The following is a 24150-nucleotide window of genomic DNA, read 5'->3' as shown; positions in this document are numbered from 1 at the left end:
TAAATTGTTTTTATATCCCCAATGATGTTGTCAATGTCTTTCAGCAAGAGCTGATATACTTCACGTTCAGCAGACAGGGCAGTGCTGAAAACACTGAGAATCTCAGTCTTCTGCTTCAAAGATGCAACGAGGTCCAGCTTTGGGTCGCCACGGAGATACTCCTCTGTAGCCAGCTCTGCAAACGTGTCCAGCTAGTGAAAAAGTTCATCAAGATTGCTGCCCAGTAAGTTACTGGTGTTGCAACAGAAATCTTTGAATTCAAATGATTTGTTTGGCAGGAAGTAGGTGGAGAAGCAAGGAAAGAAAGCTAATTTGTCATCCTGTGTTTTGATAGTGTAAATATAAATAAATAAAACAGTCCATAGATAACAAGAGCAGAGCTTGCTCAGAACTAGACATGGTGGAGTGTGTGCTGCTCAAATCTCCCCTGGCAGCTTAGCTGCTGTGTCTGCAGTGTCTGCTGCAACATCCCTGGTGCTGCAGAGATAGCTCCTTCTTAGCTGAGATAACCCGAACACCACATGACAGAACTGTTTCGGCAGCAAACAACAGTCACACAAGACTAGGTAGAAACCAAAACACTGTTATGAACTTCAAAGTCCTACCTCTAGAGAGGAATCTGACTGCAATAAGCTGTTGTCCCATGTAATCCTCTCTGGAGTATTCTTTTACTTCTTGGAGGGGTTTTTCATGTGTTAGATTTGACAGTCTAACTGTTACTAAATAGTACTGGCATTTATTCTGTGGCTTGCAACAGAATGCAAATATATACTATACGCAGAGATTTCTTTTCTCTGTAATCACTCTTTGTCTTAGTAACCAAGGAAATGCAGCAATTTAAATATGTGCAATCATCCTCCTCACCTCTCTCTCCACTTGTTGGTCTTCTGCAATATTTGAATATGCATGTTCGTGGAAAATGTATAAATCGTTCCCTTCATCGACTGGGCTGATTTAATTTGCAAGGCACTTACATACTGAGGACTGTTCTCTGCTGAAGCAGTGCCTTTAGAGAAATTAATTCTTCTAATCTAATCTAGTGTAACTCATAAATGTGATCTGATTTAGTTTGCAAGTTGTGTGGTATCCAGTAATATGTTCATTTTCTGCCATATCAATGGCCAAAAAATGGTTGGTTCTGTGTGCCTTACCTGTACCATTGTAGCATTAATTTGCATCCCAGGAAAAGTTTTGCGTCAGTCCTACATGAATAAGAATATATTTGTTACCAGACTACAGTGTTGCTCTATTTTTATTGATTCCAGTCTGTTAAGTGAAAAACCAAAGTTATGGAGACTAAAGACAGTTGTCAGTGAACAGCAGACAGGGGCTCCCAGTGTATTGCAGAATTACCCATCACTGGAGAATGTAGGTGATGAAATAAGCAAGTGTGTAATTTTCACATGATTTTTTTTCATCAAAAATGCTGCTTTCTAAATGAACACACCACTGTATCTCATCAGTTCTGGAAGAATTGATGACAGAGGAGCAATTAGGACGGAAGGATGGTGTGCACAGGACTCATCATGAGATAAGCAGCACTCCGTTTTGTTTATGACTAAAACAGAGAGGTAGGGAACTATGAACAGCTCTGGCTGCTCCCTGTTCTCTGCTCACAGATTCAGCCAGGAATCTTTGTCTGTGATTTTCCTCTGGTCAGGAAAGCACCAGGACTAAGACTGCGTGTTCATCATCTGTGTGCTTGGCTGTTGAGGAACGCCTGAAAAAAATAAAAGCATTTTACACAAGACTGTCAGTACATAAAAAGGAGACGGAGTTTTTGAGAAACAAATCCACACACTTCTGTTGATGAGTTGTCTAAAACAGAAAACAAGTAGTTCAATAAGGAAAATTAATTAGCATGTTATTAGAAATTAATATCCTGGGGAGTTAAAGAAACAAGTCAGTGTAAAGTTTAGAACAAACAGATTACAACAGCAGCCTTTTTGCTCCCCAAGCAAGTAATGGCTGACTGTGAGACATCCCCTCTCTCTACAGCTTGCTGAGTTGGACACCTTCCTTGTTTTGAAATGAGTTGCCTTTGGGAGCTGCCTGGCTTTAATGATAAAAAGAATCTAAGCAACAAAGTTAGGATTAACTTGAGGACAGCTGAAGTGAAGCGAGAAGTACACTGTCTCAAGATAGCACACAGTGATAGGGGCAGGTTTATAAAACTTGTAACAAGTTCTGGCCATTTTCCAGGCTAAGGCCTTGGCATGGACTTTTCCCTGGTGATAAATCTCAGTGAAGCCAATGGATTCACTCATACTTAAAATTATCTTGAAAGAGGATTCGCACTCTCACACAGAAATGCACCCATATATTTGTATGGTCTCCAAAAATCGGCAAGAGACAGGGCAATATTTTTGTTTTAAAAAGATTCAGTATTTCAGGATTTCAAGTTTCCTAATGAAGTAGAAAATGGACTAGAAATAAACATGGTCTGATTGTGTAAAGTAAAATGTCAAAAAATAGAGGTATCGAGCAAATTCCATTGGGACCTGTACTAAAGCCAGTACTAGCTGCAACTGGTTTATAGGCATATGTAAATTGAACACTAACCAGATTTTCAGACAATAAAAATGATGAGGGATTGCAAATGCATTGGAGAATAGATAGAAAAAAAAAGAATTATCTAAGGAGTCTAGTGGTATGTGCAAACAACAGTAGGATAAGATTTAATTTAGATAGATGCCAAGTAATTCAGCTACAGAATGCTAATACTGAGCTGACGAAATAAATGCATGATTGTAAAGAACAGCACAGTGACAGAGGTCCTTGGGTGATAATAGATGACAAATTAAAAGAAAGGACAAAATGTGATGTTGTTCCAAATAAATAATTTGCTGTTTGTTTATGCTTGCATAAGAAAGTAACACAGTAATTACATTTCTTCTTCCCTCCTCACTGTCTGACTACATGAGAAAGTAGTAAAGGCAATAAGAGTTAAATATGAGTTAAAATAAATTACAAGAATTCAATGAAGGATAATAACAATATGGAAAAGCAGATTGCAGGGCACAACCACAAAGAGAAATTGAAGGAACCTATGTTGTACAATTTACAGAAAAGATGAAAAAGAGGATGAAAATATTTATTATACAACAGAATAGAGGTCAAGGAATTATTCTGTATGGTAAAGGACAGCTGGGAGTAACTTCAACATTGAAAAGGGAAAATTACTTTTGACAGCAAGGGGAAAAAAATAACCTGCCAACGACAGGGTTGATGAGACAGTAGAACATTTTTTAAAAAACTTCTTAGAGACCCCATCACCTAGACTGCAGGTGGTTATGAGAGGACATTTAATGAGTTCATTATGTGGAAGATGATTGTATGTTAGTGCTGAGGGTTGAAATGAGACTCAGTAACCTAGGATACGCGTGCATTCCATTTATCGCTGATTCTGAGTACAAAAAAAATCATATTTTTATTCCTCAGCTGTAAAGCCCAAAGAAATCTGAATTCATTCTTTGCAATTGTTATGGGTCTCAACACTGCATCTGTCAGCCGGCTCTCTCAGACCTGGGAGGTAAGACACATCTTTATATCTTTCAGACACTGTCAAAACCATTTTGCACAAAGGCTATGTACTGGTGAATTGCCTTTTCTTTCTGATTATTGTTTTCTCATGCTGAAATCAAACATGGAGGGAGGGTTGGTGGAGAAAATTCTTTGTGGCCTGAAACCTTAGATATGGTGGTATTAAAAAAAACCCAAAACAAACCTAAATGTGTCCTTTCAGAGTTTTAAATAAGAACAAATCATGAAGAACTTATCTTCTTAAAAAAATAAATTATTCTAGCATTTTAAGTAGATGTCAGAACAGCAAGTCTTGCAAAGGTGGCTCCAAACAAGCAATACTTTATAATGGGATAATTTAATTAAAAAGCCAAAATAACAACGTAGAAATAAACCTTCTCTAGTTGTCTTTCCTCAGTTTGCTTTTTTTTTCAGCTGATCATCTTGAACAACAAAATTAGGAAATGAGTCACGAATAAGGGGCATACTCGAGAACAGAGATTATTTGCTTAAGAAGCTACTGGTTGCTACACAGAGCATGAGTGTGTTTAAAGGAGGATCCCACTGGGATCTGTATTTATGTTGTGGATTTTTTGTTTCCATCCAAGTGGCATCCACATCGAGTATACCACCAAGTGGTATCCATGTTGAGTTATAACATCTGCAGGGTTACTGTGTCTGCCCATGAACCAAATATTGGGGAAGGACTAATTGAGTGGGGTGGTTTGAATTCTTATCCTTCCTTCATGCCCTTAACAGCACAGGTGGGCAGTACTCCAAAAACATTAACCTGTAATAGAGAGTGACAGAGAAGGGCTGTGACCTCCTGCCTTGCAGATCCTCTTGAGCACCAACAGCTGGGACCAAAGGGCCATTAGAGACTTACAGACCTGTCTGACACTGTCCATGTTGATGGATGTTGACAAAGTCTCCCCCCTTAGCTGAAACCATGCATATGGAAACATCACATGTATGTCTGAGGCTTTCACACACCGAGAAACAAGGGCAGTGACTGCTTACAGGGACTTTGATAGGCAAGGAAGAGCTGACTTAAATAAGAGATAAAACAAAAGTTTTAGAGGAAAAGTACATGCCTGAGGATGATGATACAGAAACCCATTGCCTCTGATATCTCTAAAACACCTCTCTGGGGAACATTTGCCCTGGCCTCCTCTTAAGCTGCCTTCATTCCATTTCTCTGGGCTTTGGTAGGAAAGTGGAAGAGACCAAGTATGGTCTCAAGGGCAGTGATACAGATCTCTCCTGCACAGAGCCACACAGAATTCTGCTCTGTGCTGAGGCCTCGGGAGATCATGCGCTGCCGGTGGACTTCTCTCAGGAAGAGCAGAATGTGTTGCTTGTCGGAACAAAGAGCGCATCTGCATATGTACCGCTGTAAATATGTCACGTTTCTGTGTGTAAAATATTTATCAAGTCACATCCTTCCTTTATTTTATTTGTAAAACTTCATTGCACTGGAAGTTTCAAAAGCAGAAGGTTATTTGCATTAGTAATGTGACTTCTAGAAAGTAGAGCAATGTTTTTAAATTAATTATAATTACTTACACATGTAAATGAAACAACCTAAATTTAAGCAGCCATTTAGACACTAAATCATATTGACTCTGCACTTGATTTCTTAAACAAGTAGTATGCTCCCAAGCATATTCTACTTTTTTTTCCTAGAGTATCCAGTGTTCTAATGAGCCTCGCTTTCCCTGATTTAAGACAGAAGAAAACATGCACTTGCAGTTCCATGTTAAATCATTTTAACATTTTAACAGTACACATCCACTTAATCTAACTGTTCTAAATCTCTTTTCTCTTGGTAGTGTCACTGTGGCTGTCAGGATCTAAGGACAAAGACAAGACTCTTTGTATTAAGAGGGGATCTCTTTTGCTAGACTAATTACTATGGCTGGAAAAAGTAGACAGACTTTAAGGTCCACACATTATTCTTCAATTCTAAAATACCAGCATGAAAATTTAAATTGCAAAACAATTGCTTTGAATGTAGTAACGTGAATCCACTAAGGCATCTTAGAGACAAAGAAAGTGGATGTTTGTGGAGTAGAGCAGGTGTTGGCATGAGGGACAAAACAGCAGTTTGTGCCTGGGCTCCCTTAGAAAGTGTTTTATGCACCTCTCTGTGGGATTAGGATCAGATACCAGAGACAGAGTAATCAGTTTGTTAAGGAAATGTCTCACTTTGGCACCACTATGTGCCAGTGTTAACCCTGGTGTGATGTATAAAACAGCGCTGAGTGTGACACTTGTTAGTTTCTAGAACCCATGTTCTGGGGGAAGATTGATTGCAACAAATGATTTAACATGGATGTGATCAGTTTCTGAATTCTCAGCCTGTGCTACTGCTTCTAGCTTGACATGGATTTAGCCATGGAAGCTGGGGAAGAGAATAAAACCAGCTGCTGACAAGCAGTTTCCATAAGAGAAGGATGCAGGTCCCCAAGACGAGGCTGCAGGGCCCAGTGCCTTGCTGGCATTGCACTGAACATGGTCTGTAATTAGGGCTCTGGGAGCCGAAGAGCCAGGGTTAAGTGCGTGTTGTGCTTTCAGCAGGCACCTCACCCAGAGCAGTCTCGTGGAAAAAAAAGCCTCAGCATTCTTCTGCCTAACTCAAATTATCTTTTTTTTTTCTTTCTTTCCCTGTCTGTTTCCCACACTTCAGAAAATTCCTGGAAAATTCAAGAAACTTTTCACTGAGCTTGAAAGTTTGACGGTAAGTATGGTGTTGACAGCAGAAGAACATTGCTAGCTTTACCTGCCTTCCTTCTTCCTAATTTATTTGGGGTCTGCTTGTTATTGTCTGGAGCTGGACTTGTCATGTCAGATCCATGATTTGCTGAAGGCCATGTGCCTCTCCAGAGCTCCGAGGTGGTCTGCAAACATGAAAAGGAGAGAGGCTCTGTTCCTGACAGAGGGAGGAAGAGCAGAGAGAGGCAAATGTAGTATCCGTTCACCAGCATCAATTTGGGAGCTGTTCTTTTGCCCTGCTAGTTAATCAGCCTTTATCTGAAGCAACATGCTGCAGATCAGGAGAAAAAGCGTCCAGCTCAAGTTTTAAATAACAAATGTAAAAATCTGAGGCTTGAGGGTCTTTGCCAGCATTATCAAAGCAGAATAAACAAATGTTTCCTGTGGCTGTCATGGAAGTGGGTGCATGGTAAGATCACTGCCTGGTATGGGGAACAGGAGATAACAGCCTTTACCGGCTGTCATGCTTCTGTACTTGGAGTTCTTTATAAATGAATGTGTTTTAAAGATCCTGTGTGAGCTGGAGTACAAAACGTTTACATTGGAAATTGAGATGACTTATGGAATTGCCTACACAACCCACTGAAACATCCTACCTTATTGTCTTTGAAAGTCTCCACTGTGCTCCACGGATCTTAAAGCAGTTTTTGTTGGGATTTTTTGTTGCTGTGTGGTGATGTTGGATTCGGTTTCTTTAAGAAGAAATTGATCAGCAATATATTCGGGGATACATTTTGTGCTATATAGGAAGAGATTTTGCTAATAGAAATTCGTGGGGAAATTACAGAGCAGTCCAAGTGAATCTATTCGGCAGCTTCCTCTCAATTTAGCGCTGCTTCATCTAGAGGAACATAATTGCTTTTGTTCCTTTCACTGTTTATGTTTCCTGTTCAGTTTAGCATGTCAGCTAGCTTAGAAAACCTTAGCTACCTTGCATCCCAAAGAAACCTTTTATATCTAAATCATGTTCAGATCATAAGCCTGTAATGGATTTAGAATTGCTCTTTTTATAGCCTATTGATTTTTCTGTCTATTACTCCAATGGTTCTGTAGGATCCTTCTCTGAATCACAAAGCTTACAGAGATGCATTCAAGAAAATGAAATCTCCGAAAATCCCCTTCATGCCCTTACTTCTGAAAGGTAATGTTAAAGCTTGGCTGCTCTTCACTGCTGCTAATTAAAATAAGTGTAAGGTGATTTTTCTTTCAGATGTTCTTAAGATGGTATGACAGATACAGTGGTATTGACAAGATAGCACTTGGTCTGGGTAATAAACAACTTCCTTTTAAGACAGGGGGAAGATGCCAATTTCCACACAGGCCTTAAAACTTCATATTGTCCTGTCAAGTGTGGATAGAGCTGTGTGCTTTTGCTTTGGCCACGTCTTTTTCAGTGAAGTGTGACCCTGCAAGCCCCTGAACCAGTGGCCTTGATCACACTGCCTGCTGGGAGATGTCTCCCTGCTTTGCTGGGATGAGCCTGCCCTGGTGCCACCCTGAAAGCAGAACCTGCCCTGTCTGTCTGTCCCGACAGGAGGGGATTTCCAAGTCTCATATAGCTCTGAAAGAGATACATAAAATCTTAATATCTAAAATATTTTTTTTTTAAAAAAAAAATCTTAAAATAAAGTACAAGTACTTGCTAATGCAGTGATCTGGGCAGCTAATTAAGTGGCAAGTATTTAAAATATTCCGTTGTCTTGGAGTCATTAATTATTAATTGCCTAGTCTTTGAACATGGCAAATTCATTTGTTTATCCCTGTATTTTGAAAGTGTTCTCTTTAGGCTGTTTATGCCAACCTGCTGCTGCTGCTGCTGCTGTGAAATGTTTGAAGACAGTTCTCCAGATCAGTCAGTGACAGTTTGGGAGCCACCAGACACTTCCCCTATTTGCACACATCAAAGGAGTTTGCATTAATTCAGATGGATACAATTATCAAGGCTTCAAAATCGATATTTTTAAAGTATTCTGGAGTATGTCTTGCCTGCAAACAAAGGCAGCAAACATAAGTCACTTCTAGCAATCATGTCTGCACAGCATTAAAATACGGTGTATAAGAGCATGCACCTAGACAGCATTTGTATCTTTAACTTGGGTTTGAGATAGCAAGAAGACTTTGAAATTAATGCAGTAATGTCCTTCAATACAGTGGTCCATAAGGAGATGTTGCCAAGGTTGGTAATTCCCAAAGTATTGCACAGTGCAATGGAATTTATTCCAAGTCAAGCATATTTGTATTAAGGTCATTTCCAAGACCAGTAAAATAGGAATGGGTAACATAGAAATCATTAATAACTCAGCAAATTGCTGTATTTCATCACAATAGGAACAAAAGTAGTTTCAATTAAAAAAGAATGAAAATCTTAAATTATGAAAAATAACTTCAGAGTGTCCTTTTAAAAGTTAATTAAATTTAAATGCAGAGCTCTCACAGCACACAGACACAGCTTTTGAAAATCAGGCAGATTTTTCAAATGTGTAATAAAATACTGTGATATACCCCTATAACCTAGTTCAGATGCAATTTTCTGCTCCACTGAATTTATCTAGACTCTTAGTTGTTGGCTGCAAAGCAAATTTCTGTTCCTTCTGCCCTCAGAGATATACACATTGCTGTCAATGACTTAAAAAGCTGTTTGGAAATTTCTGCTTCCAGTATAGGTTTTTCATTAGAAGTGATGGGCAGTTTTTAACTGCACTGGTATAGACACAAGTACTGCCTGTGTCCTGAAGTCGTGTCCTTTCTGTGTCCCTTTCCCCCACAGCAGCCCAGCAGAGGGGGTGCAGAGGGTTGTGCTCCCTCCTTTCCCTCTGCTATTTAGGATGCAGCCCAGGGGTAGGAGAGGTGCTGGAGGTTTTGGCACATTGTGCTGTGTTTTCTGCATGTCCAGGCTGGCATCCTGTCTGTCCCAGCCCAGCTGCCCTAGAGGCTCTCCATCACCCCCCAAAAGGGTCCCAGCCCTGGGTTTCCATCAGCATTTGAAGCCGTTTAGCATTTCAATTCCAAGCAATTACAAAATGCCCCTCAGGCACAGAAGGGATTCTTTGAAACCCAAGGAAATAAATCAGGTTGGCTGTTTTGAGGGAGGGTGAAGGTGGAGGTGGATGGGGGGCAGTGTGCGACAAAGCTTCCCTACATGTTTCCATTCCTGAAATCCCCCAAACCATGGGGTCCATGTGGGTATCAGAGGGAGTCCTAGAGGCAAGGACAGGAGAAATGCACACTGGTGGGCTGGAGGCTGACACCTCTGCTGAGAGGAACACTTGTCCCATTTACCATGTGCTGTTCTCCCACGGGCAGACACAGCTGTGACTTTTAAGGAGTCATGGTATTGGAGTGGCAGCTCATGCCTTTAGGAATTTGTCTCCTCATGGGTCTCCTGGGTACCCTCACATGCAGGAGAGAGCTGATGGGGGCATGGCTATGGTGCTCCTGTCAGCGTTCTCAGTAACTTGAAGGGTGTGTTACTGAAGTCAGAGCTTCCATTCCCACAGGTAATCTATTCATATTCTTGGAACCTTATGTCCAAGATAGGTCTCACTTCTGACCTAATACACATTAGAAAAACAGAGAAAATGGCCTTGAGCTACTGTTTTAATTGTAATCTTAACTTGGCAACATTTATTTTGCCTGATACTCCCTCCAGTTCATTACACTGTGTTCAGTTCTCTTCCTAGAGCCAAGTGTAGACCTTTTCGTTTTCCTCTGACCTTTTCGTTGCCTTTGCAAATTCCCTCCAACAACACTACATAAAAGTGCTTTTCCACAATGTGTAAATATTGTTGTTATCTAATAATCTCTGCATGCCATCATTAGGCCAGGCTTTTGTTTCACTGTTACAAGATATTGTGTCAATCCTTAATGGGATACTTTCCTTTTTTTTTTTTTTTTGGTTGCTGTTTAGTAATTTTATTTATTTGCATTAAAAAAGAGGTTGTGAATAGTAACTGTTTTTCTTTTTTTTTTTTTTTTTCCCCAGATGTAACATTCATCCATGAAGGAAATAAAACGTTTCTGGATAACCTTGTTAATTTTGAAAAGCTGGTAAGCTAATTTTGTCCTTCCTGTTTTTCAAAACATTCATGTTCTCTTCTTCTCTTTGCTATTCTTATCTTGTAAGGTTTTCTTCTGGCTGAATCAGGAAGAAATAAACGGGGGTAAAAAAGAGCAAACAGGATGAAACAGCCAAGTCTCTTTCCCCTGCCCTTTTCCTCTGCTCCTCTCTCTTCTCATTCCTTCCTCCTCTACTTCTGTGTAAAATGGCTAAACCAATAATGGCCATCATCACTGCTACACAGTCCACCCTTCATTTATACCTGGTGAGATTAATTCCTTTGCACCACCTTGTGGGCTGCTTCTTATGGGTTAAGCTCTCCTGCTTCAATTTTCCAGCTTTCTCTGAATTATGTTTCCTTTATTTTATTTTTTTCCTCAAGGCTTCTCTAGTCTGTCACTAAAGGAAAGATTCCTCTAGTTTATCACCTGCCCGTGGTATTGTAATTTTAGGCATCTTAAATGAAAGTGAAACTTTTTGATCTATGTTAATTGAGGAAGAAGATAATGCCTGAAATACAAATTAAACTGATTGTAAATATCATTATTGTAGCTTTTATGCAAAAGGACACTTGATAATGTGTTTTTGGCCGCATTCACTCTAGACATCATATGACATCTACTCTGGCATGGTAATACAAACATAAGGTTTGTGTTGCTTAATTTGTGTTGGTTTTTGGTGGTTTGTTTGGTTTTTGTTGTTTTTTGGCTGGTTGGTTGGTTTTGTTTAGTTTGGGAAGTTTTCTTTGATAACATTTTCATGAGGTCACTCGGTCTGTTCAACCTAGAGATGAGCTCATCACAGTCTAGAACTTCCTCTTGAGGGGGAGAGGAGAAGCAGACACTGCTCTCTTCTCTGTGGTGACCAGAGACAGGACTTGAGGGAATGGCCTGAACTTGAGTCAGGGGAGGTTTAGGCTGGGAATCAGGAAGAGGTGCTCACCCAGAGAGTGGCTGGGCACAGGAACAGCTCCTGCAGGGAAGTGGTCACAGCACCAAGCCTGACAGAGTTCAAGAAGAGTTTGGACAATGCTGTCAGGCACACGGTGTGACTCTTGGGGATGGTGCTGTGCAGGGTCAGGAGTTGGACTCGATGATCCTTGTGGATTCCTTCCTACTCGGGATATTCTGTGATTCTATGGCACTGAAAGCCAAAGTCTACATATCTGAACAGTGGTGGAGTAGAGAAGCTTGGATTTTTATAATTTTTGTTTGTTTGTTTTTTTTTTTGTTCTTGTTGGCCTGTAGTTTTTGACCAAGAAACCAAAATATTCTTTGCAATTGTCCAGGTGTGCCATAGGACTGTTAGTCCAGATGGCTGTGGCTGGGGAATTGTGCCCTACTGTTTTCTCCATGTGTTTACACTTGTTTGGGAATGAACGCACAACCAGAGTTACTAATGAACCAGCTGTTGAACTTATTTTCACGTTCTATCATAATATACGTTGTCTTTCAGCTTGCAAGCAGATGTAGACTCTGACTTTTGAACCTGAGCTCCTTTTTTTCGTGTTTTCTATTTAATTTCTGTACCTTTTCCTGTTGCAGAATTTACAGGAATACTGATTTGCATTTAATGAAAGGTTTTTTTGTCCCAAGTCCATTAACTGTTTGACCTTTAGGTGCTTTCATAAAACTCATTAGCATGTTCTTCTTCATTGCCTCTTGGAAGTACATCCAATTAACATGTAAATTAAACTAGCCCTTGATGCACCATAATTGTTATTAAAATCCCCCCACTGGCCCATATATTTATTTAGTGAATATGTAGGATCTAATTCTTGTCCAGTCTTAGGCTGTGTTCATCTGTTTGTTTGTTGTGTAATCATATATATGTTTAATGTATGCTGAGCTTCCTGGGTAAGAATCGCTTTCCCTTCTGTCTCCAGAGGCAATGGGAGCTCTGCTAATTGACTTCAGTGAGCCAGGATCTCACCTTTTCCATTCAAATGGATAATGGGCATTTTAAATGGCAGGGGGGGAGAGGCTGAGGTGATGGCTGTGGGGTGAAGGTTGCTCAGATTGACACTTCCTCCAAATTATCATTCAGATCATGCTCTCAGAAACATGCTGTCTCATGCAGCCCTGTACATATGAATGCAGGCAATAGTGCAGGCTTAGGAAGTGGGGGCTTAGGAGAGATTTAAATATCAGTGTAGTGGAAACTCAGGCTGCACGCTGGTATTACCCTGGCTCAGCTGGACGTTCAGGGATTTAGTCAATGGCCACGAACTCACAAGATGCATTACATGTGATCATGTATTCATCAGTCCGTGTTTCTTTTCTAATTATAAGGGCTTTGTCCCGAAGAATAATGTCCTCCTTGGTGTTCTCTACTGAACACTGAAATGCTGAGCACTTTCTGGAATTTGCTGAGAAAAATTAGGATTGACATTGACTCCTGCTCGATTTGGATCAAGCCACTGAACCTCACCTGCAAATTTGCTGTTGCAGAAAAAGAAGAAAAGAATTATTCTACCATAGCAGATTACTGCTTTGGGGAAGGAACTTACTCACTGTCATAAATGACTAGAATTTCCACTTATGAATTTCAAAGCAAAGATGGTTTCTCGTGTCTCCGTTTGGATCACTATTTTGAAATATTTCATTTCTGCATTAAACATCTCACCTTGTCAGTCTGAACCATTATTTTTTCCAACTATATTAGTTTCTTTAATAAAAGATTTTCTTTCTCCCTACAATCCCTGCTTCTTTTATATTCTTAGAACTCAGCAATCCTACCATGACTGAATTTGATTTGACATGAAATTATAACAGTGGATACAAAGTTAATTCAAAATGTAAAGAAGGAAATTTACAAAGAGAAGACAAAGAAGTGATCTTTTTCTCAGGAATGCTACCTAGCTTTAACAAAGGTGAAGGGGTTTCAGTGATTTATTTAACTGCATTTTGGGTAAAGTCTAGTCTATTACACTGTTAGATTAATTTAGTATCACACCTACTTCTTCAACTAAATCTGAAGGAATAAATGAAAATATAGTCCTACACGGTCACATCTCAAGGTATTTCCATGGCATTTTCTTAGCTATTTCACTGAAATGTGGCTTCTTCAGGTTTTTCTCTCCAGCCATCAGCTATGTCTTAGCAATGACAGGTCTTAGCCACACTCCAGCAAACTCTATTACAGGTCAATGGCCATTACCATTTTTGATAACACCTGCTTACCTAGAGCCTTCAGCTGTAAGGACAGTGTACATGCAGCCGTGGGTTCTCAACCCACATCCCCAAATATCTGTCCAGCCCCAAGCCTGAGGCTCTGCTGTCCTCAGTGGAAGGAGTGCTAATGATCCTGGGTAGGCTGAAAAGTCCCAAGAATTCTGTGTTACTCTTCACACTGACAAGTGTGCAAGCACCTGTTTAAGCCGTCAGGAGATAGCATTTGCTTTGCAGATACATTGGCTGACTTTCTGCATTACTTTTGGATCCCAGAGAACTGAAACCAGAGAGAAATGCCTAATTAGTGTACTAAAGCCAGAGGATTTAGGATTCTGCTTTAAATGTTGCACAAATAGGTTCTTCCCTTACCAGGGCATTGCTTCCAGAAGCCAGTCTTGGGAAGGACCCTCACAGTGCCTGACTACAAAGGAGACACAGAAAAAAGATATAGAGTGTGTAATGTGTGGGTGTCCGACTTCTAAAATCCAAATGCAGAAGCTGTTGGCTGGGAAACATCACAGTAGCAGCACTGGTGGAAGTTTTAATACTGCCAGTACTCACATTATTGATCGTGAAATCTAGATCATCTCATTAGAACTTCATTATAATCAGTGCAAGGACATCAGCACAAGAGATTGTATAATTTCATGGCAAATGAAACACAGCGGGTAACAAGAAAAATTATTTTGATTTACTGATGAAAGAAATATGAAGTTTCCATTAGATGATGTGCTCTAGTGATAAGCTTTTCTGTGGAGGAGCCTTGTAAGCCACTCCCAGGATATTGAGAGATGAGCTTTTCTGCATCATTCTGGTCTCAAACATACTCTGTTCAAGATGGTTAATCCCTTCCATCACTAATAATTTTTATGGGAGATGTGAAATGGCATCAGCTGTTTGCATGAAATTTCAGATCACTCCTGCTATCAGCAATTTGCTTCTGGGACTTACTAGATTTGGTGAGAAATTGCCTCAGAAACAGTAAAATTTTAGAAAACTAATGGCTTAAGAACTTTATGGGTAGTATCTAGTGAAAAGAAGCTCCCTCTACTGATTTGTAGTGAATAATCCCAAATTTTGTATAAATTGATGATCTGAGTCTGAATAAGAAACTGAATTTAAACCTTTTGTTTCCTCTGCTTAATGAAAGTGAACATCCAATATCCCTGTAAACACCAGCTTTTGTTAAAATAGCATACCTACAGGACAGTTTTACTTGGTTCATAGGTGTGGAGATATCAAGGTGCTTGCTCTGCAGCATTTAGGCTATGGTCTCTTTGTTTTTGTGCTGGTTAGGCTGCAGAGAGCTGCCTGGCTGGTAGTGGTGACTGAGTGTGGTAGGCATTACACAAGTGTACACTAAGGGGGGCAGTCAGTGCCACAAAGAGGCTTACAGTCTGATTACACAAATGTGGAGACAGAAGGACAGGCTGCAGGCTACACAATACCTCAGATAATGCACTAAAGCTGGGGTGGAACCCCAAAGCCCTCACCCAGCCCACAGGCCCTCCTTGCTGTAGCAATTGTTTGGTTATTTTTCACTGCCACTTTCCATGGGTTCCTAGGGAATTGTTCTCGTTTAATCTGTGTGATATCAAAAAGGTATCTAGACTAACCTTGTTTCAAAAAATGGTATCACTAAGATAAAGAGCAAAGTTTCTCCTGCTGTCTTCATTTTCTACCTTACCACAGCTGCTTTTTGCTGTACAGTATAGGGCAAGGAGATTTGTCAGGCTTTTCTAATGAAAGCATCTGTCCCAGGTCTTTGCACTGATGTTTATTATTTTGTCTTTGCAGCACATGATTGCAGATACTGTTAGGTCATTGAGACATTGCAGAAATAACCAATTTGGTGAGTAGACAAAATTTCCTACTTATTTTGCTTTTGTACATCCTTGAGGGTTTGTTGAGTTTTTCATTCGATTTTTCTCCCTCTGTTTTCTTTCCAGTTGCTCAGGTTTACTACAGCAGCAGAATGTGGTCAAAAACTATTTAACCAATGGGCGAGGGAGGGCATCATTTTTGTAAGATCAACATAGCAAAAACCACAGTTGGAGGAAGCTTTAGTTTACAAAATGTTTCTAGGAACAGCTTCCAAATTGTAATAAATTACTTTCCTGCAAAAATTGCCGTTTCTTGAAAGCCCTGTGTAAGATTTGTGCCAGCTGTACTTAGTCATGGAAGCCTCTGGTGTATGCTGCCGTTTCTGCCTTTCCCAGCTATAACCGAGTTAGCTCAGTCTCCTGCCAGTCTGAGTGGTTTGGTAGGGAATTCACAGCTGCCTTGGCTTCCAGCAGCTCAAAGATGGTACTCATCCCCACAGCTTCTCGTGCAGCTCTTCACCAAGAGCAATTGATTGCTTATCTGGGCTTCTTAAGGACATTTCACAAAACTGTAGAAGTCTTGGAGGTATGAAGATCCTGTGGGTTTTGTCAAAGTGGTTGAATAGGAAGAAATGAGGGGGTTGTTTCCTCTTATAAGGGAAGCTGCAAATATAGCTGTGCCTGCTTTAGACACTGAAGGATCTATGCTGAAGGCAATGATTGTGAGTGCCTCAGCTGCACAGAGGACTTTTTTTGTTTGCTTTTTTTAAAATATGTTTTTTGTTGTTTCCGCCTTATTAGCCACTAGAGAATCCAACCCTAAGGGACCGTGCCAGAAAACTTCAGCTCTCTTTGTTCTGCTGCTTGCAGAGGAGAAATCTTGCTTTTCTCCTTCTCAGTGTTCTTATTCTCTGCAGAGATGTTAAATACAGGAAAGGGACACAAGAACTACGTTGGGAAGCAGTTAGTTTTTAAGCCAAACACACTAAACATGTTGTTTATTGAGGCCACTAAAACCTCTCTTTCAAAGAGAAGTTCATAACTGTGCTGCAGCCTTGGGGAAAATAGAGTTGAATAATATCTTTTTTACCCTGACTTTTCAGTGGCTGTCAGCATTGACTCCAACAAAAAGAATAATAATCATAATTTTAATTATAAATATAGGTACCTTGGAAAATAATAGGTACTTTTAAGAGTTTTGTTAAATATTTGCCCTATAAAATTACCACATGTATATACAGTATTACTTTTAAACAAAGGCTGCTCAGTACTACAGTTCTTGAGTAATTTTTCTAAATATATATATATTAAAACCAAAAAAAATACATATACACATGTATGTAAATGTATGTAAGAGAGGGGGAAGGAGCACGATGTGCCTTCTTTTAATTCAGATACTGAAGGAAATATTGGTAAGTCCAAACCATGCCTCTGTAAATTAAAATGGTTCCTACTTGGCATTATGAAAAGTAGCATTGGTTCCTTTCAGTGATGTGAGGGTTTTTTGCCCTTTCTCTGCACATCTTCCATCTTGTTCTTGCCTTTTTTATTTTTCCAAGTGATTTTGTAAGTCTTGCAGCATAAATCCAAGGTTAATACCTGAGATTTATAATATAATCTGGTAGTTTGAAGTAGGCAATTGTTATTTTATTTTAGCACAGACTTGATTTATTGTGAAGCTGGCATTTAAAAAGCAGCTTATACAGGCATCCCTGTAGGCACTTTTTTCCCCCTAAAATTCGTTTAGGCATGAAATGAATTCACTGAATATTTATTGAGACTTTATGGACAGTTTCCTTTTCTAGTGGGCTTATTTTGCTCTCAGGAATGTGAATCTTTCTACTGCATCAATTCCCAGATTGGCCTAAGAGCAGCAGGCATCTCACTGTAGGAAGGAATTCAAACAAAACTAAGCAAGGAGTATCATTATTGTTTATGAACTGTATCACTTGTATTAAGCTTGCAGGCCAAAGTGTTTCTGGATTAGAAACTGGTTAGGTTCCAAGTAAAAGTGAAGTGCTTGTTTAATGGAAATAGCTTTTATATCCTAAATCCTGAATACAAATAATAGCATTTCCAAAGTGAGGAGAAGCAGCCTGAGAAAATAACATAATTCAAGCTTTTGTCATTTGAGGTGTTAATGAGAAATACAAATGTTTTTCACTGTGTTCAGCACAGCTGCTGGGATCCTATTCCCTCAGAACAAAAAGGTCAGCTCTGTATCCTGACACAAATTTATCACATTATCCTGTTCTCTCCAACACAGCTCAAGTTAGATGGCTGCTCTGCAAGAGCTCTTTAAAGCAGCTGCCCAGGAGCCCCATTAGCAGCCACATGCAGAACTGGCTGCATTCACATCCCATGTTACCCACACAGCATCACAGAGATGCACACAGAAACAAGTGGGATTGGTGATTCCTGGAAACTTTCTCAAACAGCTGGAGAGTGTGGAGAAAAGGTTGATAATGAAACAAGGGAGAGGGAAGAAGTGTGTCAGCGATTGGTTCAGGGAATTTTGAAAGGTTTTCTTTTTCAATTTATGGTAATATTATTAAAAATTACTTGAGGACATGGACACGAATGGAGCTTTCCAACCTTTGCTCGTCTGCCAGAAGTTAACAATGTTGCTTTCTCTGCCTGTCTGGATGGATCTTGGGCTTGGCTTTCTTTTTTCTGTCTCTGCTAGTACCAGCCGTGCTGGAAGGTTTCACAGACAGTGAGTTCCCACAAGCCCATTTTGAGCATAAAGCTTGTAACAGAGAATAACTGCTATTCAGGCCACCCTTCAGTTTGTCTGTTGCACAGCTAATTCCTCTTGCTGTGTAAACTCCCATGAAATGAGAGCGTGGCTTTTGTCTCTGTTACTAGATCAGAAATCAAAAGCCTATCAGATCAAAATGCGGGGGCCCGTCAGAGCAGCTTTGAAGAGCTTTCGTATCCATCTGCTGCACTGTCACCTTTCACCAGCTCTGAAGAAAATCATCCAGGGCCTGCTGTCTTGTGGAGTGTGTTAAAATTTTTAAAAAGTTGCAAGCTGGATTGCCCACCCCTGCTCAAGGTCCCATTGTGCTGCCAGAGCAGCACAAAGGAAGCCTTGATCCACCCTTACAGGGGATGGACTGCCTGTACTGCCAGCAGAACTTAAATCTTCCTTTTGGGAAGAGTCAGCTTCTTGCCATCCTCATGTCCCTCTCCTTTATGCATGCTGGCTGCCTAGAATTGTCTATTTCTTTTTTTCTTCTCCCCTTTTCTCTATCTAGCTGCTACCTCACGCATTGCACTTAAACAGCAAGTCCCTTGGATCACCGGCTGTCTTTCCTGTGGCTGTCTAGCACCTGACAGGTGGCACAGCGGTGACTTTGTGACACAGGACAGAGAAGCAGCAGGCAAGGCACAGCTTTCTGAACCATCCCCTTTCTCCTGTCTTGCAGGCAATGAAGTTCCTTCGAAAGAGCACCATGAGCTGAAGCCATACATCCACCACCTGCACGTCATCGACAACCAGCAAGCTCTGTTTGAGCTCTCTCACAGGATAGAGCCGCGAGCGTGAGCGTACACAGCTTCACATAACCTTGTAACTGCAGCACTTTGAATTAAGTGAATGTTTATGCCAAGCATGTTGCTTCCCTCTATGAGAACGGTTTACTGAGTTTTATCAGTAGCTCACACGACATGCGCAGGAAAATCAGGCAAGAGCCAGCAAAGGAGCTGCTTGTAGAGTTGCAGGGCAAGCTTGGTGCCATTCCCACTGGTCACTGGGACCTGAGGGAGTGGAACAGCGTCCTTGAGCTCAGGAGCTTTGTTTCTGTGAAAATATTGTTTGGTCCAGTGCAGCTTTCAATGAAGATTCTGGCAGTATTAGAAAGAAAGGAATCATCATGTCACAGCAGCAAAACATTTCAGCAAGCAACATGCCGCAAGAGGGTTGATTCCCAGTTCACCACAGTATGTACCTCACTGATTCAAGGCTGCCAAAGTATTGTTGCCAAAAATAATGTGCAATCTGTGCAGCTCCCATGAGTCCACTGGAGCATAGTATTTGAGATGTGTGAGCAACCTAGAACAGGAATATAACAAGGCAGTGCAACCAGATGAAACTCAAGAGTGTGTTGTGATGTGGAGATCAGCAGTAAACAGTTCTCTCTGTTATGGCTCCTTTAAGGATATGCTTTATGAAACATGCTGTAAGAGCCAAGCCACTTCTGTTGCAATTTATGGACACAATTGTTTGTATACTGAAAACATGTTATTATTTTCCTTTTCAGTTGTCTCAGATTTAGCACTGGCTCCTGCAGTTAATGTGTTATAATAGCAGGAGTTTTGTCTTCTGCTTGGATTACAGCCTCTTTGGTATCTATTCAGAGGCAAATGCCTAGATCCATCTACATTTCTAATATTCTCCCCACAAGAAATACCATTTCAGCAAGTAAAACTTCACCTAACTTGCACATGCTTCTAGTTTTTAAAGAACAGAAAGGTGCCCCTTACAGGGTACCAGTGTAATTACCTGCATAGATTCCAGGCTCTCAGCTGGAATTGCTTTTCTGCTTTTGTCGCTTTCACAGCTCTCCCCATGACAATTCTCACCTAGTTAAAAGTACTGCATCTGGGCCTGTGCTGAGGCAGCACTTCTAAAGTCATGTCTACAGCTGACCTACATCCTGAGCACCGCCATCACCTGGTTTCCAGTGTTAAGTTGCCCTGAAGTGATCTAATGAATGCCACAGGTAATGTGCAGGGTGCCCTTTGGCATGTGTTTGTTTGTGCACTGACTCCCAGTGACGGTCCCTTTACAGAGCAGGGAGGATACATTGCATTGCTTGCCCATCTCTGCTGTATGTTTTCCACGTGAGGAAGACTTCCAAGAAAATGCTCCTTTACTAAAATGTGGGAATACTGAAGTAGCATGCTCTTCATCATTGTGTTATCTCTGGTTTAAAGGGATTTAAAAAAAGCAGCTTTAACAAGTAGTCTGTGGGGGAATCTGTAGAATGCATTCAGTTTTCCCGTCTGTGAAATATTGTATAGAACTATTGTAAAGGAAACAGATGTTTCAGAAATGTATTTGCTTGTACTTTGTTATTATCAAATACTATATGATTTTTTTTTTTTTTTAAGAAAAAAAAAATTTCTTTTTACCCAGTAAAAAGAAAAAAAAATAAACTCTTGCTGGCCATGGAGTAAAAATTTCCTATGTTCTTCTGTAGATGTGACTGCACATATTGTAAATAACTCTTTTGTGCAAACAGACCAAAACTGTTCAAATGAAGATACTAGCTGTGGTGGGCTCCTTTTTCAGTGAAAGAACAAAAACCAGATACAATTTGTTGCTTGTGTTTTTGCAGTTCTTCCTAGGGCTACAGCACTTGGAATTCCCAACCTATACGCATTACCTGGATGATTTCCTGGATTTTGAGCTCCCTCTTGTGAATTTTTTTTTTTTCTTTTACTGTGGCATTATTTTTAGGAGCCTGTATGTAGACAAGCCTGCATGCTTCAGCTTGTGTGGTGTAACACTCTAGTCCACAAAGTTGTTCTGGAAATCTGTGGGAGAGGGAGCATTCAAAGGTAGTCAGGGTGAGAAGGTGGGGCTGTTTCTCAGTTCTCTGCATTTGGCTCTGGGACAGTTTTCATAGCTACCGTGGATGATGAAGCAGCAGCTGTGTTGGAAAAGAATAAAAGAAAAGGAAATTAAAGAAGGGAAAGAAAAAAAAAATAAGGAAAGATGACTCTGTGCTGAGGCTTTGATTTGAAAGCCTGATAGACATACCTGGAACACTCCTCACTCTGCCAACTCAAAATGAAGTAAAGGGATGGATTAACTCATACCAATAGGCTTTGAGCCAGCTGAGGTGCTGGCTTTCTGCACCACTGTAATTTCACACTAAATCAGGTGTTGTCTACCACTTGCAGCTGGCATAAAATCAGTCTGAAGGCACAGAGCCAGCATTAACCTTGCTGTCTGTGCTGTGACTAAATAGACAACTAGTCACAGCTTTAGAAACTAGTTTTTATAGTGGCTTGTACAGCTTGGATTTAAGTTTTAGGTGTGAGGGTCCAACATGGCTGCATCAATTTAAAGTCGAAAACTGGGCCTTAGAACTGTTACTATAAAGGAAAAGTAAATAGCCTAAATCTGTAGCTAATATGTCCAATTAAAAAAAGGCCATTCTATGTCTTCATTCCACAGGTAAAGTATTGCAGAGTTTTGCTGCAGACTGGCAAGCAGTTTGAGGATGTGGAAGTTAGGAGAAGAACTAGAATTAAACCCTGTATTAAGGAAGGGCAACATAATACAGCCTCTGCCAGGGTCCAGCACTGGTGATATTGTGTGATTTTTTTACATGCTTCAATAGTGCAATTAGGTTATGTGGTATAAAATCTATAAATCTTGTAAATTCCATTTATCACAATCACATCTGGGGTTTAATACTCTGCATACCCTTTTTTTTTTTGTACCTAAGAGGAATTAGAACAAAGGAAAGAGCTGTGTCACTTTATACCTCTTTGATGTGGGATTTTGTGGCAACAAATTTAGATGTTTCTCTAACACAGCTTTTTGATTCCAACATCATCTTGAATAGCAATAAATTTCATTTGCATAGCAGTGGCAAAAGAAAGGGTGTTATCAGAAATAAGGCCTGTGCTGTAAAATCACAAAGAAAGATGTAAATATTAAACATTTTAGCAGAGTAATATTTATTTGCATAGCCTATTTATTGTCATCTTATACACTGTTAAACACTGGGATGAAGTCAATGAGCTGAGTTAAGAACACCTGCCTGTTCTCTCTTGAGTGCCATAATGGTGTCAGCTTGCATTAAAGGTAATAAAATAGAAACCCCCAAATCAAGGTATTTACCTAACTTCTCAGGGACTACAGCTAGTAGTTATCCACCATCATGAGACCTGGTATGTATGAAATAATCTGATTTACCAGAATCAATGTTGCCAATGTTTTCCTTTGCATATTTCATGCTTGTTTGCCTCTGTACATATTATTGTGTCGTGTATTTATGAGAGCTAGTAAGCAATAATTTATATGTCAAAATGGCCAAGCAATACAAGGTTAAAACTTGTAGAAGCAACTGTTATGTTTATCTTGCATTTTCCAGTGTTTTTTAATATTGCTTTTCAAAATATAAAAACTACCTTAATGAAGTCTGGGCTCTGTGCCTTTGTGCCTACCACACATACTTATTGTTCCTTTGTGGAGTATTTTACCTCCAGTCACTCAGTTCCACAGGCCCTCACTGCATTTATGAGATGGATGGAGACACACACAGAGGCTCGGGAGCCTGACCCCTTTCAGAGCTGCTCATCTGTCTCTGGTCAGTGGGACTTGCTGGTAGCAATGTTTCAAAGCAGGAGTGATGATAATGGGGCCTCAGCTGTGCCCTGTCATCACAGCACAGCCAAAGGGGGGCCTCGAGCCACCATGAGAAGTCCCTGTGGGAGAGGGGAGGAGTAAATCTATCTTCATATCCCCTGGAGTCTGCTTATTGGCACTTGATCCTCTTACTGAGGACAGCGAATGCTTTCTCTTGTCATCAGTCATCCCTGGAGCTGCTTCCTCTCCTTCCTCTGGGCTGGTCTGCAGCAGGAAGGCAGAGCTCAGCATGGGCTGCAAGTGCACTGTAAAGCAGCTGAGGCTTGCCTTGTCCTTCCTTCCTTTCCACTTGCAAACCCCGGGAGCCAGCAAGCCAAACCTGGCTATTTCAGGCAGAAATAACACTTGGTACTTACAACATGATGTCTGTTCACAGTGCTTTACAAATAGGCAGTACTTAATCCTCTGAGTGCCTGCACCTTAAGTAGTCTTAAGCCTGACCTTAAAAGTGTGCTAGTGTTAGTATACAGACAGGGTGAATTCTAACCTTAATATTTAAAGTAAGCCTGAATTGTTTACACTCCCCTTTAATGATGTTTAAAAATACATTACAAACAGATATCCTTTTCCAGATCCAGTTGCACAATCTGAAGAATTTATGGTCTCAGTGGTTTATCACTGTCCCTTCATTGGGTATCACTGCTCTCTCTCCATGGTGTACCCCAGAGGACTGGGAGAGAACCTCAAAACCCGTTGCAGTCATTAAGCCACACAAGCAAGCAGCTAACTTTGCAGAAAGGGCTCTACTTCCCTCTACTGCTCCCGCTTCGAGACCTTCACGAGAAGAGTGATGATATCTTCTAGATGACTTGCAAATGGCAGGGTGTGGAGCTGAGTACAGCTGCCTTACAGCTCCAGGTGTGCTAGAAGAGCCACGGGAAGAGGCGGCTGAGCTGCGGATGTTGTCCCTTGAAACCATCTTGCTAAACTGTTCCAATAAGGGTTCTTCATTCTCTCTTCTATCCCTCTCCAAAAAAAAAGAGCTTGATTGGTGAAGGCTTGCAATTTTAAGTTGCTGAAGGGACTCTGAATTTTAAGTGAAGTAATCGGAGTGGTCTGTGATGAGCCATTCCTCCAGGAGCTGTGTGACCCCAGAGGCAGCAGGTGGGGGCAGTTTGCTGGGGGCCAGCACAGCCCTCCGTGCAGAGCAGCACTGACCTGCATGGGGACACTTGGCTCTACCCCAGGTAGAGACGATTTCCTCTTCTCAGGAGGAAAAAAATTGCTCAACATGAAAACCAAAACTCCCAAATATTTGCTGTGTTTCACATCCCAGTAAAATTTCACGCTACCCAGAGCCTGCTGTCTTCTGCCATGGGATTGCAACTGAGATACAACAGCAACACTCAAAGAAGGTAAGTCTTCCACTCCTACAGTGTCCACCATTTCACACTGGAGACTTGTGGGATG

General features: G+C 40.7%; 1 protein-coding gene across 2 annotated transcripts in view; it reads left to right on the top strand.

The window, feature by feature from the left end:
- Positions 1–22511, top strand: part of RAPGEF5 (Rap guanine nucleotide exchange factor 5) — a 157471-nt gene extending 134960 nt beyond the window's left edge. For both annotated transcript variants that reach the window (XM_058831236.1, XM_058831238.1), the window contains 7 exons: positions 45–223; positions 3442–3532; positions 6212–6262; positions 7351–7438; positions 10280–10344; positions 15325–15379; positions 18782–22511. In XM_058831236.1, the coding sequence (XP_058687219.1) occupies positions 45–223; positions 3442–3532; positions 6212–6262; positions 7351–7438; positions 10280–10344; positions 15325–15379; positions 18782–18900 (648 nt within the window). In that variant the 3' untranslated portion in view covers positions 18901–22511. The remainder of the gene's footprint in view (positions 1–44; positions 224–3441; positions 3533–6211; positions 6263–7350; positions 7439–10279; positions 10345–15324; positions 15380–18781) is intronic.
- Positions 22512–24150: the final 1639 nt, after the last annotated feature.

Source organism: Poecile atricapillus, chromosome 2 (genome assembly GCF_030490865.1).
Source record: "Poecile atricapillus isolate bPoeAtr1 chromosome 2, bPoeAtr1.hap1, whole genome shotgun sequence".
NCBI classification, from domain to species: domain Eukaryota; kingdom Metazoa; phylum Chordata; class Aves; order Passeriformes; family Paridae; genus Poecile; species Poecile atricapillus.
The sequence above is the reverse complement of the archived record's forward strand: the minus strand, read 5'-3'. Positions and strand labels throughout refer to the sequence as shown.